We start from the raw sequence: 19294 nt of genomic DNA, 5'->3' as shown, positions 1-19294 counted from the left end.
CCGCGATTCGGTTCGATTGACATTTCTCGGACAATAGTTTAGCAATTACTTTCACTTCATTTTTTTCGAACCGTCCATTTCTATTTTGAGTTAACAAGCAATCTTTCATTCAGCAAACAATAACGATGGCGAACTTACATACTCTTTAATCGAATCTGTCGATTATATTGAAAGAATTTGACAGTCGTCAAGAGCGATAGATACGAAACAAGAATACGGTGTCGATATCTTGAGGCCAAGGGGTGCTCTAAACATATCTTTGCAATCGTAAAATCTCTCATGCCTCTCGTGTCACGACTTTGCTATTTATCCGATCGAAATAAGCTTTGACGTATGATTACCTTCCTCGCGTCAGAAAAAATTCTTTTCATCACTCGATTAGCGAAAGACTTGTATGCGAATATGGCATTGCTCCTAAACGTATAATCAATATATCAGTGAATATTGTGAATTAATAGCGAAAAGAGTTAAACGACACCTTTCAAATTATACCTTCATGATCGTAACCTCGAGGAAAAAAAATTCGTTGCAAAATAAAATTGTTTTATATTATTATTGCTTATTATCGTTCTGAGATTTAAATCTCCAAATTATTGCTTTACACTTTTCAATTTTGTAAATTCTACTTTGAATTTGAAAGAAAAAAATAGGAAATACTACATAACTGGTGAACACCTGTTGCTAATTAATATTATAAGGATCTTAAGAGAGCCATATTGCTCGCGATCCTTCAGCCCTCGTATTTAAAAGGGGGAATTAGGAACTTTAAAGCTGCAGAACGCCGAGGAGATCCCACGGTACTAAACGATTCGTTGATTCGTTCCACGTGTGTGCAAACGTGTACACACGAGTGAGACGGCGGTGCCGAGTAACGAGTTATCCGTCTATCCATCTACCACCGTAGTGTAAACGTTTGTAGGCCCATCGATGTGTGCCACGGTATTTTCGAGTGGCAACTTCCTGCCGAGTGTCAGCTGGATCCTAGCGGCCGCCTCGTCGTAGATCGACGATTACCACGATGATGGTGGGGTCGAGACACGACATACTTTGCTATTACTTGGCTTCTTCCTGCCGTTCTCGAGGCGTTACTCTGACTCTTTCTGTCTTCGTTTAGTGCTTTTTTAACGCGTCTCTCGCATTGCTATTCATATTCATAAGTCATATTCATAATTTCTCGACGACTTTGTGATTTGCAAGATACCGCACGCCGCGACTTTCCTATTAGATAAGCAATATATCGCATAATCTTACGATTCCGCGAAAGAAAGTGTCAGACACCTAAAGCTGACTATCGATGTTTTGATATTTTGCACTTTTCAGAAAACGCAGATTTAATGACTCATTCCTAATTATATAATAAACAACTTCTTAATTATAGTAAATAATTTCTTAATTAATTACACATGTATTACATATACAGGGTGTTTCTTAATAAGTGCGAAACATTTTAGGAGATGATTCTTTGTCGAAAATTAAGGGGGGTTTTTCATATAAACATATACTCCTACATCCCTCCAATTTTCTCAACATTTATTCTAATTTTACTTTTATTTTAAAATTTAACTTCTCGTAATTTGAAACCTATGCCATTTAGCATCGTGCTGTGCACGATAATGTATTTTATTTTTTTTTCTTGAAAACTACTGATTTTATGAAAAAAATAAAAGAAATAAAAAAGTTTCTAAATAAATCAAACTTTTTAATGCATATTTTTAGATGATCATATTCCGGCCCATTAAAAAGTTCTAATAAAAAATTGAATAGGGGTTGCTAGTTTCATCTCCTTATAACCATACGGGAGACTGAAAAAAATAATAATAAATAATCTTTTTATTAGTAGAAAATATCCACCTAATTTCATTTCTTTAACTTATTCCAAATTTGAGAAAAAAATAAAAACCTAATTTTTGGAGGAGTGTAACTCCACAGGGAGGAATGTAGGAGTATATGAAAAATCAATTACAATACAATTTTTCACACTTATTAAGAAACACCCTGTATACAGAAATATATTGATTGATGACTGTTTAAACGCTGAATTAATTACGCGTAATTCTTCTCACGGTGTTGATGCGCATCATCTGATGGTGAATCTATAATATCGACAAGTATCGCGTAAAATATTAATCATCGCGTGCGATTACGAGTGTGTGTTACTTAGAATGATGAAACACGCAGCTATACCTTGCTTTAGCGGCGTCTGACGCGGCTTATTAGCTCGTTACACAGTCAAACGGTGCCGTTTACGTTGCCGAGTGCGATCGGTATACGAGAGCGAAGCGGATTGGCGTTTAATGCGATCGTAATTACACGGGAAATTTAAGACCGGTAGCGCGAGAGAGCACCTCCCGACGAGATAATTCGCCGACTTAAACCAACAACGTGTCGCGGAAGGTAACAAAACGTCGCGAAATGTCGAGAGGTAACGGCGACATTATGTAACGGATAAACCTCTATTAAGCTGGCAGGACCAAATTAGCAAAATCAAACCGAACCTGTCAGATTATTTAGTACCTATTTTGTACTAATTTGTATCATTAATAATAAATTGAATTCAGCTCTATCAGTCTCAAGAATAAAGTACTCTTTCCTATCAGCCAAATCAATCACTACTTGTACACTCCACGTGACATAATTTGTACTATCAAAATATAAAGTTTCAATTTTTGTATCGAGCCGTTCTTTTTTGAAATTACATTTAGCAATAAGAATTTAAAAAAAAACGGTTCTTCAGAACGGTTAATATTAAGATAGCAGTGTCATAATTTTTTTCGAAATTGCACGGGATACAAAATTATTATTAGTGATACAAATTAGTACAAATTCAGTCTGTTATACTTTTATACTTGATTTTCCTTTTTTATTGATTTTTTTCAAAATTGCACAGGCTACAAAATTATTACTAGTGGTGCAAAATAGATATTAAATAATCTGATAGGTTCGATTTGATTTTGCTCATTTGATCCTGCCAGCTTAAAAGAGGTAACGGATAATTGCATCGACTAATAAATTAATCGACCTCCCCCGCGCACTCCCATGAAAGAGGGAGATGAAGAGAGACGCGTAGCATCGTCCAAGTCGCCGTTCATAATCATCTTGCGCCACTCGGAGCGATTGTCTAGGTCAAGGCGTTTGCTTTTAAACGCACCTGCAAACCAACGCACGAGAAATGCGTAAAGGCTGTCTGTGTTTTCTTGATGTTTTCGTGATTATTATCCGAAGCAAAAATAGATTGCGAGAGCGCAAATTAATAATTGTATAATAAATTCCCGCTCCGATTTTCAGAATATCGATATTTTAAAACGAATGTAGATTGACAATATTGTACGAGGCAATTTAACACAGGGGCTCGTATCAATCGAGGAGCGAATGCGGTGTCACGTTGTTGCGTGACACATGTGCCGATGTTCAGCGACGAGCATGAAATTTTAACGTTTATTACCGCGATCTCATAAACGAGAGAGGATGATCGCTTCTCCTTGCTTACCCTGAACCACGTGCGTATAATAAATGCAAAGCCACCCCTCGCAATCACAAAGCGTGCCGGGTTAACACGACATATGCACAGCTGCGGCGATTCTCTCTCTCTCTCTCTCTCTCCCTCGCGACATACATTCGAGAGGGATCCTAACATGATATATGCGCAGTCTTCTCTTTTTGCCACGATAATGAACGGCTCCGCGGGAGTCGTAACGGCGACATAAACGACGATTGCAAAAAGGTTTGAGGCGTAAAACGCGAGAAACGTTTAAGCAATAACGCGAATAATAAATCGGGGAAGGAAATGTGAAAAGAAGGCCCGTAAACGCTGGAGGAGCTAAACCTCGCGGACATACGTCTCCCGAGATGAAGACGCGAGAGTGGGTCCCAGGGAATCCGGCCAATCGGCCGCATAATGATGCACCACGGGAAACGAGTGGAAAATTACACATTGCCGAAGAGACCTACACTCTTCGTGTTGAGGAGAGCAAGGAACGTGGCATTCTGGCCGCGAAAGGGAAAGGCTTCCCTCGTTATCGAGGTGCATCGTGCTTGCTGCGAAACTGCAGAAATTCAGCGACGGTGCGATGCGATGCGATATATACACCGTGCACCTATCTACCTGCCGCTACGTATGGCATTTTACCTTTTCGTCGGGATGGAAAGCCGATACCCGATGCTTGCGCGAATCGTGCGCGAGAGTAACTCGGCACTTCTCGCCGAACAAGTGGACAATGTTTCATCGGAGATCATAATATCACCTCGTATTACTCGGGAGAAAATCTATCCCGCTTGTGTTTGCGCATGTTGTGTTGCACGGAGCGTCATTTCCGTAATCGAGAGTTCTGACGTTTCGATTAATAATCATCAGGTGCTTAGGGCAGTATTTTTAACGAGACAGCCTTGAAAGTCTGCGACGATCGCGAATAATAAAATTAATTTCATTTCGCGCACACTCATCCTCTCACGTGTGATCTTAATTATTTTTTAATTCATCCGGAACATACAGGTATATTTAGATCGCGGACTAGGCTGCGAAAGTTGTGAATAGAGAGAAAGAGAGAGAAACGGTACAAGCAGAGAACAATATAAGCGATACACGAGTAAGGCGTGTACACGTGCGTACATACACGTTCATTTCCGACTAACTGTTCTAGGTGCAGCGAGAACAGTTTATGCATTTCTGCAAAACGCGGCTACGATGAGGGAGCGTGCGAAGGTTTGCGCTCCGGTAATTGACTTAGAGTGAAACCTGCGCTTTCGAAAGCGACGTCTCGCAACTAATAAATTCCCGAAAACAATGCCACTGTCATGGCTCGCCTGTCTCTACCGTACTATCAGCTGATATATCATTCGCGTCCTTGTGAAAAGGATTTCTTGCGCTATTTCCATAACACTGATTCAAATCGAGTAATTTGTTGCACTTTATGCGCATTAAATATCGTAGAAGGCAAACATAATCGCAGATAAAATCAGACGTTTCATTTTCACGCGAACTGTCTGAGATTGAACAGGGCTTATCAATCTCGATGAAAACGCGCTCGCCGCAGCATCCCTGAGAAATTTCTGAACATCTAGTAAAATTCTAAGGCGTTTTATGTAAAGAGGAAATAGCTCTTTAACATATTACACACTTTCTCGGCGGTAGTATCTGGTCCGTCTTAAATTTGTTGCGAGGATTTTATCTTCATTCGCGAGCCACGCGATCGAGATATCTCGCGAGACATTCGGAATAAGCTTGTGCTACACCGTGGTATGTGGCATGGCAGGTTGAAGAAGATCGGTTTTAAAGCAGAGAGAGAAAAAGAGACGGTGGAATTGCGAAGAATGAGTCTCTCTTGGGACTCGTGATTTTATGTGTTCTACGAGCGCACGAAATTTATGGCGTTTTGCCGCAAAAGTGTGGGTTAGTATCGAACGTTAACTTATTAGAAGCTGGCCGGTTCGTCTTTTCACAAAAATCTTGTCATAATTTATAATAAAAATGATAAAATAAATAAATAATAAATAAATAAATAAATAAATAAATAATAAATAAGATAATAATAAATGAATAAATAAATAAAATAAATAAATAATAAATAAGAATAATATATAAATAAATAAAATAATTTGATAAAAATATAAGTCGAGAGATGTTTCATTAAAAAATTTTGACAGAAATATGAAATTCGAAAGAAAAAATAATTCATCTTGCATTTGAAAATACCGATTTAATTTGCACGAGAATCCTACGGAGCAGTTGGAAGCTTATGAATAAGAAATAGCTTAGCAGACCCCAAGCAAAGTCGAGCAGAGCCTTATGCCACGTTCAATTATCCATGAGAATTGGATCGTTCCGGAAAGCTCTTTCTCTCTCTCTCTCTCGTGAATATATTTTTCTCGTCATCTTGTTTTCTTTTTCTTCCACAGCCTGCCACCCTCAATGTACATAGAAAATGTATATTCCCCTTTCTCCGATACTTTATGCCGATCGACGAGAGGCAAACGTATACAGGTATCGCGTGCGAATCGTGGCACCAAAGTGCTGCACGATTCGCTCTGAGAAAATGGCAGGGAAATTGACGCGCGTCGTCGAGATGTCAGCCGCGAATGCGATACATTGTCGATCGATAATAAAGGATACGAGCCGGAACTGTGAGATGTCGTTTACAGAATGACGGCATAAATTGGCCGCAGAATTACATCCGCCAATTGCATCTCCCTCGCGCAATTTCATCGTAGAAGTTTGATTAGAATCGAGCCGAGGTGAATTTGCGAAGAAGCAAAAGTATAAAAGTAATACTTTCATATTTTCTTGAAGCAATGTGTATCGAGAAAAAGGATAAGGAGAGACGGAGAGAAAAAGAGAAAATATTCCGGTCGTTCGACATATTCTAATAATGCTTTTTAGATGCAAATTGCAACACGGTCGGACCGCGTTGATATTTCTTGAAATAGCTATGAAAGTTGCGAATGTTTATCACACATGGACGGTTTTTAACCGGTTTCCTCCGGCAGCACGCGGATATCCTCCGAAAATAGGCACGAAGGTATCTTTTACGACATAACGTATGCGTTGGATATCGCGTGGTCATTCGCGTTGTTAATTTTTCGCGTAGGTATACGGTTTGCGTTGCTATTGTTAGTAGCCGTTAAGGAAAACGGGTTTCTTCGGGTGAAACGTGGCCGTAGGTTCATTACGACTAATCCATTATGACGACACGAAACAAACATAGGCGGTGTAAAGTATCGGGACAAGTCGTGTCGCAAAATTCTTTGCAGATTGGAGTGACTTGTCTCTTTTTTTTTCTAAAAATTTTATGATCGCTTATACACAGAAAAAAAAGTGTCAAATCAAAACTTATATACTTAAACTAACGCGTTCATTGTTTCGTATATACGCAACAATTTATAATCTTCTTAGAAGAATTTAATAATTTTAAATTTCAACAATATTATAGTCTTATTTTAATATTGCAATTGTCACCTCAAGAATATATAATTATTTAATTCTACTTTAAGAAAATTATAATCTTTGATTTAAAAATGTTATTTTCTATCTAACATTGTTTCTTTTTCATTCAAGAAAATTAAATCTTAAATCATAAGAATATATTTTTCTCGATTGAACTATATAAAATGGCTTCATTCAAGTAAGCAATTATTCAAGCAATTATAATTTTTCTTTAATTAACGCAATATAATCTCATTTCAAGATTTCCATGTTAAAACTGAATATATTTTCAAAACAAGAATGTCCTTTTTTTCTGTGTAAGCTTTTCTCCTAGAGATGATTTCTAAATATCTCGTATCCTACTTTTCTCTACTTTACTACTTTTATCTTATTCATTAGACATCAATTTTATAATTATGTCGTGAGAAATGTATCGAACGATGAAGCAAATAGCCATCGCGAGGATGCAAAGATGCGCGGATTAAGCGACTCCATTTATTACGCGATTTAACGCTACAGAAACGATGAAAAATTGGACGGGTAAAATACACGATGGGTAAAATATGGTGTAGAATTATGAGTGGAAGGAAGAAGAATCGCGCGCATTAGAGTGACACGACGATGGGTAGTAAAATAAATCCCGTATCGGATTATTGACATTAATATAGAGTGCATATGCGGCTTATATTTAATTCATACACGCATCGGATAAACATGTGGATGGATATTATTGATCTCGATATTGGTATCGAAATCACTTGGACGTTGCTACGCGAGCTCGACTACCTGCATTCGTTCGGATCGTGCGATTTCACACGTCCTGGAATTCGATTGAAAGCCGAGCGACAAGAGGTCGTATCGTGGGAGTCATATATTTTAAAATTCGCACCGTCCTCCTCGCTATTTCACTTTATTCGCGATCCTGTTCGCGTCTAAATCCATCTGCGCGCAGATCAAGAAGCACATATATATTTACAAATATTTCGCATATCAAGAGATTTTATCAGAGACAAACACGCAAAGGAGAGATTTAGACAATTAGGATGTTGAAAAGTTAATTACGATAGTTGATTGAATTGCACTTGCTATTTACGAGAGACATTTCGAGACATTCGTCGACATCGATTCGGCGGTTCGCTTTGTTCGGTCGGGCAACACAACGTGTGACGATAATTTCTTAGGTGCGACATAATTATAAGGGCGTGTACCGCCTGTCCATAGAAACGACGAAAGGCGTGGTGCTGCGTTTGTAAAATGTTGGCCTGTGCAAACGTAAGTCGCATTATACTCTCATATGTAGGTTAATGTCAAGGGGGTACACAATAATTCGCGAATATATCTCCGGCGTGATTGATGACACGCTGGTCATCGCCCATTCTTTCGCACGATATTGAAGACGCCGGTTTTAATTTACAATGACGAGAAAAAATTCACCAACATATAATCTGTACCCTGAAAGGATATAGGCGGTGATCTTTAGCCGAAGCCGTAATGATTCATCTCGTCAAAGAAACTTTTTTTGCCAACTTTTTTGCTGAATGATCTTTTTTTATTCTTTGATGTATCGATTGTGTGACTCATCGATTTCGCTTATTTACTTTTAAACCTATCTTTTAAAGGATACAAAGTAGCTGCTTGGGAAAATAGTTGAAGGATAAGTTAACGACGCAATTAAATGAGATCAGATTAGTGGTGCCGTTTAACCGTTAATATCACTGTGTTTTTAGGCAGATTCATCGTCATGTTTACCGTCACCTAATCTCCGTTTAGTGAATTTCATCACTGGCAAACCGTCGTGACATTTCACCTGTATGCTCCGTTGACCTCGATAGCGTTAAGCGATCACATTCGCCTCCGCAGATAAATACGTGCATCGCTTCCGTGTCACCTTATGACCTATCTTAACAAGAAATTGCTATGGCAGATGTGTAGAATCCTTTATACCCTTCAATTTTGCATACAATACATATCGTTATCTAAACTCGCATAAGGTATTCAAGTAAAAAGATTCATTTTCGATAATTTTTCATAATTTTCTTTAAAAACTATTTTTTTTTAAATATGTATTTATAAAATCATTTCTGAATATTTCTTTTTCTCAAGATTTTTAATAATGATTACCTTCTAATACAACAGCTAATATCGATCGTGTATCGCGAACAAAAAAGCGGATTTAATGATTCAATCTGGATAACGTTAAAATATACAACGTACCCCGGCACTTTTCAATCTTACACAACTCGTCTAAGAAACAATAGACAAGAAGATTATAAAACTTTCCCGATTGGGAGTGGCAGGTCGAAGATAGTTTATTCCCGAGCATGGTGCAATGTTTCCCCGTGTTGAAAATCTTCCTAATTACCACTAAAATTACGCCGTCTGAAATCGATCAATACAACGAGCACAATGTGAAATTTATTGCTTGGATATACTCGAGGGCCACGTTCCCTTTTGGTTCAACTCAATTACGCCATTATCGGTCGTGATCGGCGATGAAGCAACGAAAAACTCACCTGTATATTTCGTATATGCAATACATCGCGATAAATATAGCGAATGAAAAAAAATTAAATCGCAATAAAAGTAAAATTGATACTAAGGTATAAATGAAAAAAATACTATAGAATGCAAATAAGCAATACAAGTACACACAGTAAAAAATAAAATGTTAATTGTAACATTTTTCATATATTCCAGAAAGTCTATTCTAAATTTTAAGTTAAAATAATTCATTCGTCGTATGTTACTTATTGACAAACTAAAAATGTTAAATAATTGACACAATACTTTACATTTATTTTTATTAGTGTGACTTTAAGTGTAATGTAAAAATAACATACAAATTAATTAAAAATTACATGAAAAAATAGCTACAATAACTCGTAAGAAATGTTGAGGACATTAACATATAATTGTAATTATTTTAACTCAAATATTTGTAATAGAAACATTTGATTTTAGTAAATTTGATTATTTTGTATGTCAAAGTTCAAAATTATTTCAAGATTTACTTTAACTTTTCTTAGAATGTTAAACTGACTTTGAGACATGTTGATTGTTTAAAATGATTGTTAAAAATAATATTCCATTCTAAGAGACATATACAAAGTGTTAAGTTATCAAGTTGACATAAATATAACACATGAAAACGTTATAAAAATAATAACAAATAAATTGTATGTTAATTTTACATTGAAGTACTAATCAAAACGTGGTAATACAAGAAAATTTTAACATATGGGCGCACAATTTTTAACTGTGCAGAAAGTGGTAAGAGACTATATTTTAGAATAGATTTATTAAAAGCAGAATAATAAGATATCGTCCAATTACAGTGAAATTGGCGGGCACGTCGGGGCAATAATCGTAGTTGCAAAATGGCTCATGTCAGAAGCGAGAACGAGCGGACGGCTGCGCCCTTATCGCGGAGAGAACGAATGGTATCGGCGCATGATGCAGCAGCGGAATCGAACGGCGGAATCGAGGCTACGAGTCGATTCTCATGGCCTCGTCTTATATCGTCTTTCCGGCGAACGAAAAATCGCACGACCCGCGAGGTCGGATTTTAATCCGAGCGCGATCTAATCGTCTCTCTCTCTCTCTCTATCTTTCTTTATGCCGCCGCCGTTGGCGATTCGAACGAAATTTAATATCACCTGGTAACGGGGACTCGCGCAAAAAATATCCGGATAAGCACGAAACGTGCTTATCCCGTATGATTCCCTTCCTTCTTTCGGTTCTCTCGACGATGAAGGATTAAAATGCCTCGCATTGTTATACTGTCCTTTTGATATACGCTAAGGCAGCTGTAATACGAGTATGTGGCACGATAGAGATATACGGTGCGCATCGCGGACACGAGAAGGAAGCCTCGGGATGGAAAGCGGCCGCGTGTCACGATGACGTTTCCTGCGACGCGTCCGCGATAGATAGTCCATTATTAAATTTAATTTATTATATCTTATTTAATTTATGATTCTATCGAAAGCGCGCGTTTCTCTTTTAAATCTCCAAGTGGGAGACTGTTCGTTGCTTATTTAAGTTGCAAAATAGCTGCTCGTTTTCTATATAAAATAAATCTATCGAAATAGAATCCACAAATTTGAGAAAATTAAAATCGAACATAAAAGTAAATTTCGATTCCGGCAAAGTAATTGCATTATTACGGCACAATGTGAAAATGAATTTTCTGACATAATGGCTCACCTTGGCCTCACAAGCGAAAACGTTTGACCGCAATCTGTATCATATGTGCAATGACACAATAGACCAGCGATTTTTTTTGTCCGTCTTGCGACACGATTAATAGCTTGGTGTAATAACTTGGCTGTATTGTCTTCGATAATGTATGCGTCGCGTTATTTGCGTACATCTAGAAGCATCGAATGCATCCGTGTGTGGACTCGAATGTGCTCGTCCACTCGCAGAAGTAAGCGGCTTACATTGGATGGATACGCGAGAGGCTAGAGAAAGTCCGTAAGCTCTGTTTCTCATATATGATGATAGTGCAATAATACACACGAATGTTGTATATTGATGCGTTCGAGATTCAGATGATAAAAATAACATATTTCTTGTTAATAATCCGAGATGACACTTTACGACGACGTCTCGTCAGATGATTAAGGACACGCTTCCGAGCTCTCGAGAGCTTTATTTAAGGCGGCAGTTAAACGTGCATGTATACTGCGTTGTCGGCGCGATATGTCGTCACTCACCACCTGCGTAGGATCGTAAGAATTCGCAGCTCGTGACACCACATGCAGCTTGTGGGCGGGCGCGTGGTATAAAATGCATATTATTGAAAAACTGGGTCCTGCGAAAAGCAGGTATCCTGTCGAACCTTTCGCATTTATTATTAAATATAGCTATGTAATTTCACACGAAAGCTTTTTTTAATAAGAATAAAAAAAGAATAATCTTAGGAAAATAATTAAGTTTGATAACGAATAATTAAGGATAATTTTAATAAAAATTTAAATATAAGGTTTCAAAATATAATAAATCGTGAGGGAATAAGTCAGAATTGAAAGGGAAAAATTAGAAAGATTCAATTTATTCTTAATCAATTTAGAGGAAATTTTATTCTAGTTGATCAAAGATTGAAAATAAGTTTATTATCATATTCAAGTTCATTTATAAAGCTTGTTAGGAGTTTTAGATTTATTAAAATTTAAATTAGGGATATAAAAAAATAGAGAAAAACTTGTAAAGTATAATAATGTATAGTCTTATATCGCAGTATATGAATATTTAGATGAATTTTTTTTGCACGATATAAAATCGTTCCGCTCAATTTTACTTAAGAATTGGGGATATTGAGAATATGTATTCCACAATTCAATTAAAAAAATTCTGTTTTCAACTAAAATAAATAAGTTTGTGCGAAACAGATTTTCCTAAAAAAATTTAATTTTTATTTCAAAAAACATAAATTAATATTCTATATTAATTTTCTATATGATTAATCGTTTAACGGTACTTCTTGTTCGTAGCTGGGATATTTTGCGCGATACCTGAGCAATCATCGAGTTGGCCTTAGGCAAAAATCATTTACGGACACAGTGTTTGTCACTGTGCGTAATCGAGTGAGTACATTATCGCGACCCGGATTCGATAGCTCTTTGAGAATAAGTCTTTGAGAAGATTATTCGTGATTTGTCGTCGCTCAAAGGCTTTTCTCGCTTGCAACACGCTGCATAGTGTCATCCGAGAATAATAACGCCGAGATCCGTATCTTGTCAGATGCAGGCCGGACAATTGTACTGACAATTGTACAATTGACTTAATTTTCGAAACAACGTGACACTATATGTGCAGTGCTCCGGATCGTGTTCTACTGATGTAACATGTACTCGCATTTGAATTTCACAAGTGTCTCCATTTGATATCGATTCGCTCCTCGTCGTGTCACGACAGAAATTCGCTCTGTTTTCAAATCCGAAAATTTATTTCCGTCAATGGTACAATAGCTCCCGTGCAGTCTGCGCTTGTCTGTCCACTTGTTTATAATTGACTCGAGTCTCTTATATAACTGCATTCGCATTCCATGCACGGATAACAAAACAGTTGGTTACCAACTCGACTGGATTATTGACTGCTGACGGAGACGCATAAATTTAATAGGAACGAATGAAAGATCTGCGTGTGCAAAGGTGCCAACTAACCACGCCTTGTCCGAAAGGATTGCATCGTACATTCTTTCATACATTTTATTTTTACGCACCTGAGAGTTTCACTATCGGTAGCTTCTCTTAATGTTTACTCCATCAACATCGTTTAGCGCTATTCATATTTAACTAAATTATCTGTCTCTTTATATTGCAGCCAACTTTACGTTCTAGAAGGAAAAAGATCATTATTTCATTTGCGATTAGAGATAATTAATATTGATGGAACTGACTCTGAAGATTGTTTTTATAAAAATGTTGGTTAAAGTTGATCTTTCATGTCTTTTTATATAAAGACTAGAAGGAAAGTCAGCTAAATCAATCAATTCACGTCAGTTTTAATGAATTTAATTTTATTTATATGGAAACACATGGTTTCAAATAGAGAGTAAAATTTCCAAGCTTGTTTAATCTCCTAGATAAATACAGTATACGAAAGAGTAAAATAGCTTTCGCTTATGCTATCAGCGCCTTATACCATGCAATCAACAATCTAACGTATGATTAATCTAATGTATAACTTCCGTATTTGCTCTCGTACGCGCTAACGTAATCCCACAAAACAAGGCCGCTGTAAAGTAAACAAATGGGAGAGAATAAATCGCGTGATCGATATATAGCCGGCGGTATAAAGTGACGTCTTGGGGATTTACATATAATCAGGCGACTGAGAGAAGTCGCCGACTCTCGAGAGGAGAATATACGCGACTCAAAGGTCGTCTTGTTACGAGGTGATTCCTCGAGTGGCGAGTGGTCTTTGCCATTTCCCATGAGCGCAGGTCGAGCTATAAAGGCAGCGGAGGTCGAGCGACCGACCGACCGACCGACCGACCAACTAATCAACCAACCAACCAACCAACCAACACGATGGATCACAGCGATAAGGATATATGCAGCGTGTACAGTACCGGAAGTGGTCGCGCCGTTTGGAGAAACGGCTCGAGAAGTCGTTCTCTCCAGCGGCAGCCTTCGTCTCTTGTCTCCACGGTGTTTCTATTTTACCCGCGGTGATATTTTCGCGATACATTTTCGCGTGGGCGCGAATCGACCGAATGCCAGTCCTGGCACTACCTTTTACTTCGAGACGCCAAACGAATGCTGTCTACGTGGGCAGCGCGGAATAGTATTATAATAAAGCCTCGTGGAATGATAGAAAGGTGCAGGCTGCTAATAATAGCCTTTCGCAGGGTCGCCGCAGGTCGGCAGGTGTGCTCGGCTTCGCGTATCTCTACCGTTCTCCGGATCGGGATCGGTGTCGTCGATTTTGCGTCATTGTCAGAGCTTGACACGGTACCAGCTGCGAGTTGTTTCAGTTGGCGCGCAATCCAAACGAAAAGCTAGATACAATATAATAAAGGAATGCTCTAGTAATCTAGTTATTTAATTTTATTTAAAGCACTTTTTGCGCTGCGATAATAAAAGCGGCTTTATACAAGAAAATGACGTTGCAAGTATCGAGATCTCCGATCGAGAGAAAGCCGCGAGACGACGCAGACCGATGCAGAGATCGAAACAGTCGTCATTGCGAGAGATCGGTTCTTTTAAATTCTACCCATAGGCATACACAGACGGGTTATAAAGCATCCTAATGAAAAATAAGAATAAACCGTTAATGGCCATTTACACAGAGCTGCTAGTAGTTGGGTGGTAAATGTCCATCGGCCATAAATTGTCCGTCCCGATCTCGCGGCGGTTGCGGTCTTATATCGTACGCGAATAGCATTGAAACAAAACGACAAGTGGAGCGGTTTGACGCATGCAGAACGCTTTCCGGAAAATTTATGACGCGTATCTAATTGTCGATGTTCTCGTGTGTGTCTGAAATTGCGCGTGTACGCTTCTCCGCTTTTAATCTCAAGCGTTAAAACAAGTCGGAGAGATTAAGCTGCGCTAGAACGGACATCGTCCGATCGTTCAAATAAATCGGTGTCATTCAAGCATAAAAGAAGCGTACTTTCTGAAAAAGAAAGGATGTAAAATCTCGCGAAAAATTCCCGTCCTGACGAATTCGCCGGTCGAGCTCTCGAATTCGAAGCACACGTTGATAATGTGCACCAGATAACGTAGATACACGGAGAACACGTTCGGGGGACACGTTCGAGATGAGATTCTCACGATGAGGAACGCGAACCAGCAAGCATCCATCCACGCCCCAGAGACGTGTATCGGGTTCCACGATCCCGCTGGCCTCGCTCCGACGTCCGTCTTTCCGTCCGTCGTCGACAAAGCTCCTTGAAAATTGTGCAACCGTGGTACATGGCTCGTTTTCTTCGCGATCTCCCGGCATAATATGTAGATCACGTTTTTTCTTCGAGATAAAATCTCGCGCGCGAATGAAACCGAAACTGACCGCTTCCACCTGAGCATTAGACGCCGTTTATATTAATTGATAACCGATGTATGAGATCGAAATAACTAGCATCAGAATTTTGCTAATCGCACTCTTTCACGCGATTAATAAAAGAGATAATAGGGATGGTGCGACGACCATTAGAAATGGATATATCTTGTGAATGAACAATTTTATATTTCATTAATTAAACTGAAGATGGATGAAGTCGAGCGTGAGAATAATTTCGCCAAGTTTAAATGGTCGAGATGAGTAATCGAAGTCTAAGCAAGCACCTTCGGCTTATTTTCAACGAGCATTGCACGTGAGAATAATGATCAAGTCGAAAGTGGAGTCACATTGTGAGACCCGGCTTCATGAAACGCGCATATCAAGCATCAAGACGTCAGCGTAGAACGTCAGGACAACGAGACATCTCGACCTGTCAGCGAGAAGCCGAAAGAATAAAAGCGAAGGAGGATTAGGAGAGAAGGCGGACTTATTCGGCCTATTTACGGCAATTGTTTAACGGGAGCTCGCGAAGCGGGTGTTTTCTACACGTTAGTTACACGCGTAATTGGAGACCTGCTCTTTCCCGTCCTGCTCGCGAACAACAAAGGCAACCGTTGACAGACGTGCAGGGAAATTGCAGAGTTGCGCTCGCAGAGAAGGCGGGCTCGCGATTGCACGAACTTTAAATAGAGTTCCTCCATCGGCTGAAACCTTTAATTATACGCGATCGGCGGAGCAAGTGGCTTCGCGAATGTATTGTTGAATCCCGGTGTTGATTAAAATATTTTAGCGATCTCAGAGAGCCTAGAGTCTGCTTTATATCGATATGCAAAAAATTGATTTTCCTTTAAATCAAAGAATGACCGCAAAAACAGGCCTAAAATCGCCCGTTTCGTGGACATCGAAGTTTGAGTCGATTTTGACGGTAAATAATTGTACATCATGGAACATCAATCCTCTGAAAATTTCAGATTGAGCATACCTTTTATTACTGAGATATGAGGGGTTAAATTGGTCACTATACATCAATGAAGGGTATGCCATTTTATCCGTTCAACACAAAATACCTCGAGGTTATTTCTCATATCAAAAAATGTTTCAGATAGGATTTGTTTATCTGTTAGAAGACTAATTTATCGTGACCTCAAATCGATGTTTAAGTCAAAATTGTGAATAACCTGAAAGTATCTTGTGTTGAACGTGTAAAATGGCGTACCCTTCATTCGTGAATAATACCAATTTCAACCCTTCATATCTCAGCAATAAAAGGTATGCTCAATTCGAAATTTTTAGGGGATGAATGTTTGATGATATACAATCATTTACCGCCAAAATCGTATCAAAACTCGAGGTCCACGAAACGGGCGATTTTTGCGATCATTCTTTTTTCCATCCATCGAGGTCTTAATTATAAGCGCATAATCAATGAAAAAAAATAATTTTAAATAATAATTTTCTAAATGCATTAATCTATTTTGGAGTATATGTCTCTTAACGTCTCTTGATAAGAATTAAAAATATATTTTATCGCGATATAGAGGAGTGCCACGCGTTTCGCATCGTTGACATTGACTTTCTCGGTATCGACATCGAGAGGGACATAAGAAATTCGTCGCACGTCGAACGACGCACGGGCCTCGCGGAGAATTTCGAGGTCTCTTGCGGACTCCCGGGTTTAGAATAATCCATATTCTTTTTGTGGGCGTGAACCAGATGTAGAAGAGCACGCAGTCGCGGTGTCGCCAGGTTACCGTAAAACGTGACTGGAAGAATAAGAATTTCGATTCTTCCACAATATCCGAGAGCCACGGCCTCTCCGGGGCTAATAAATTCACCGGCTTTTTCATATTCACCGATCACGTTTGTTCTTTGACTTGATTCGCGGTAAGAATCCGACTCGTTTGTAAATTGGAATATTTTTCTTCCATCTATTAAATCTGTGATCACGAATGCAGCACAAAATCCAACATGATTCTTCCGTGCATGTTTCTTAAAGAAGCACTTTGCAATCGGCGCACGTATGAAAATGCGAGAGTTCAAGTTGAAAAAATTTTAACGTGAATGCAACGTCATTGAATTTGAGTAGCTATTACGTTGAAGTCTTGAAAATAAAATTACGCGATCGCATGATAAGACAAATACCAGTTTATTGCCACGGCGATATAAATAAATGAAAAATATAAAATTACGTCGTCGTCGTCGCATCCTTTATTTTATCCCCGAGGGTACTAATGTATGACGGACGGTCGTAAAATACATGACGCACGCGGGGCCATAATGGCGCAAAATTGGTATTGAGGCGTACAACAAGTTACGTAAGACACGAGAGATAATAAACTCGCCGTTCAATTAATTTCTAGAAAAATAAACGCGACCCCGGATATATCGAATATTAATTTTGCACATCTGCCATTTCACAGGTGATATAGAGGATTGTCTGGTAGCTCCAGTTTCTCAAGGTCAGTTCACGCCGCTGCCAGAGGCTCTGTGCTGGGCCATTCTGGAGCTGACTTCCCAGAGGCAAGCGGCGACCTTGGACACCCTCAGATCAGCCCTGAGGAACGCCTTCCCAGCCATGCAAAGGCCCAGTCGAGAGCTCGTTTACGACGCGCTGGCCAAGCTCATGCAAGAGCGAAAGATCTATCACACGTCTCAGGGCTACTTCGTCGTAACGCCCGAGACCAAGAGGCTTAGACGCGACTCCGGTAGCTCTAGGCGGTGTTCCAGGGACGTGAACGGGTCCAGAGGTCAGGGTAGCATGCTGATGAGCAACGACGAGGCGGTGGCGCTCGTACACGGCGAGATGCTCACTCTGCAAGACGGCGATGTTACGCATCAGGCCGTACAGACAAACCTGGCGGACGTTATTTGCGGAGGTAAGATGACTCTCACGTTGATTATTTCCCGAGCCTGACGTCATCTCGAATCGTTCGCTTCTCTCAAGAGACAAAGTTTGTAATCCGCTAATGGTTCGTGTCGAAACGCGATGACTTTTGAAGAAAATTATTTCAACCAATTTTTTTCGCTTTTATTTTAGCTGCAAAATGTGAAATCGCGCAAAGTTAGATAAGTATTGCTAAAGGAGACAGCTATTAATCATAAGGATCTAGATACATGTTATACATGTTATGCCCCCTTGGCGGAAGTTGTCGTACAAGGAGTTAGTGCCGTGAAAATATCGGCTGTATAGCACGCATGTGAAAGAGAGTGTCGGGTGACGACGCGATTAACGTGCTTTCGTCTTCATTCAGTAGTAGTCGCGGAGTTCTCTGCGTCTTATTAGAGTGTCGCGTATCTTCCGTTGTCTTCCGCGGTGAGCGAGACTTATCCGCGAGGGAAAGTTTCCCGTTGAATCACCGTCTCACGATATCAATCGTTAATTGTAAACTTATAACGCGTGCCAATTTAACACTTTAGTAACATTTCAACGGTCCATAGCATTAACGTACATTACGCGAGATCGAAATTATGCTTGAAGAAAGTAATAAATTCAGCGCGATAAGACGGAGAAATTCCGGCTACAGAAATTATTTCTTGCGATATAACGAATATATTACAGACAAGAATTTATAAATATTTTGCAGACCAATTAAATAGTACAAAAATATATTTGTCTACGCTTATAATATGTATGTTATATAATAGTTATATAACAGTTACATAATATATATATAACATATATAATATATATAATATATATATTATTGACGAATAAATCGGTGCGGTCGAGACCGAAGTCGAAAGATCGCTTTCGCCGCATCTCACGAGGATGCACAGGAAGTCGGGGCCCTCGTAAACTCGCGACGAGGAATTCGCTCGCACGGCAGACCGGTCGGTCCAGGCAAACTCGTTCGGCACGTGTTCGGG

The 19294-nt window shown here is 39.2% G+C and overlaps 1 protein-coding gene and 1 long non-coding RNA gene across 7 annotated transcripts in view; one reads left to right on the top strand and one right to left on the bottom strand.

Annotated features, from left to right (window-relative positions):
- The window catches only part of LOC145975905 (uncharacterized), a 53205-nt gene that overhangs the window by 27293 nt on the left and 6618 nt on the right, over nucleotides 1–19294 (bottom strand). Inside the window, exon 3 of one of the 4 annotated variants that reach the window (XR_014440130.1) lies at nucleotides 13184–13256. The exons of the other annotated variants lie outside the window; for them this stretch is intronic. This is a non-coding gene — a long non-coding RNA (uncharacterized LOC145975905). Of the gene's footprint in view, nucleotides 1–13183; nucleotides 13257–19294 lie in introns of those variants that run through there. 4 annotated transcript variants of the gene reach the window in all.
- The window catches only part of Knockout (Stork-head domain-containing protein knockout), an 80925-nt gene that overhangs the window by 55302 nt on the left and 6329 nt on the right, over nucleotides 1–19294 (top strand). For all 3 annotated transcript variants that reach the window (XM_083106654.1, XM_083106657.1, XM_083106656.1), the window contains exon 4: nucleotides 17848–18303. In XM_083106654.1, coding sequence (XP_082962780.1) covers nucleotides 17848–18303 — 456 coding nt within the window. The remainder of the gene's footprint in view (nucleotides 1–17847; nucleotides 18304–19294) is intronic.

Source organism: Camponotus vicinus, unplaced genomic scaffold (assembly GCF_025532165.1).
Source record: "Camponotus vicinus isolate PSW18456_S1 unplaced genomic scaffold, iyCamVici1.0 SCAF_8, whole genome shotgun sequence".
Classification (NCBI taxonomy): domain Eukaryota; kingdom Metazoa; phylum Arthropoda; class Insecta; order Hymenoptera; family Formicidae; genus Camponotus; species Camponotus vicinus.
The sequence above is the reverse complement of the archived record's forward strand: the minus strand, read 5'-3'. Positions and strand labels throughout refer to the sequence as shown.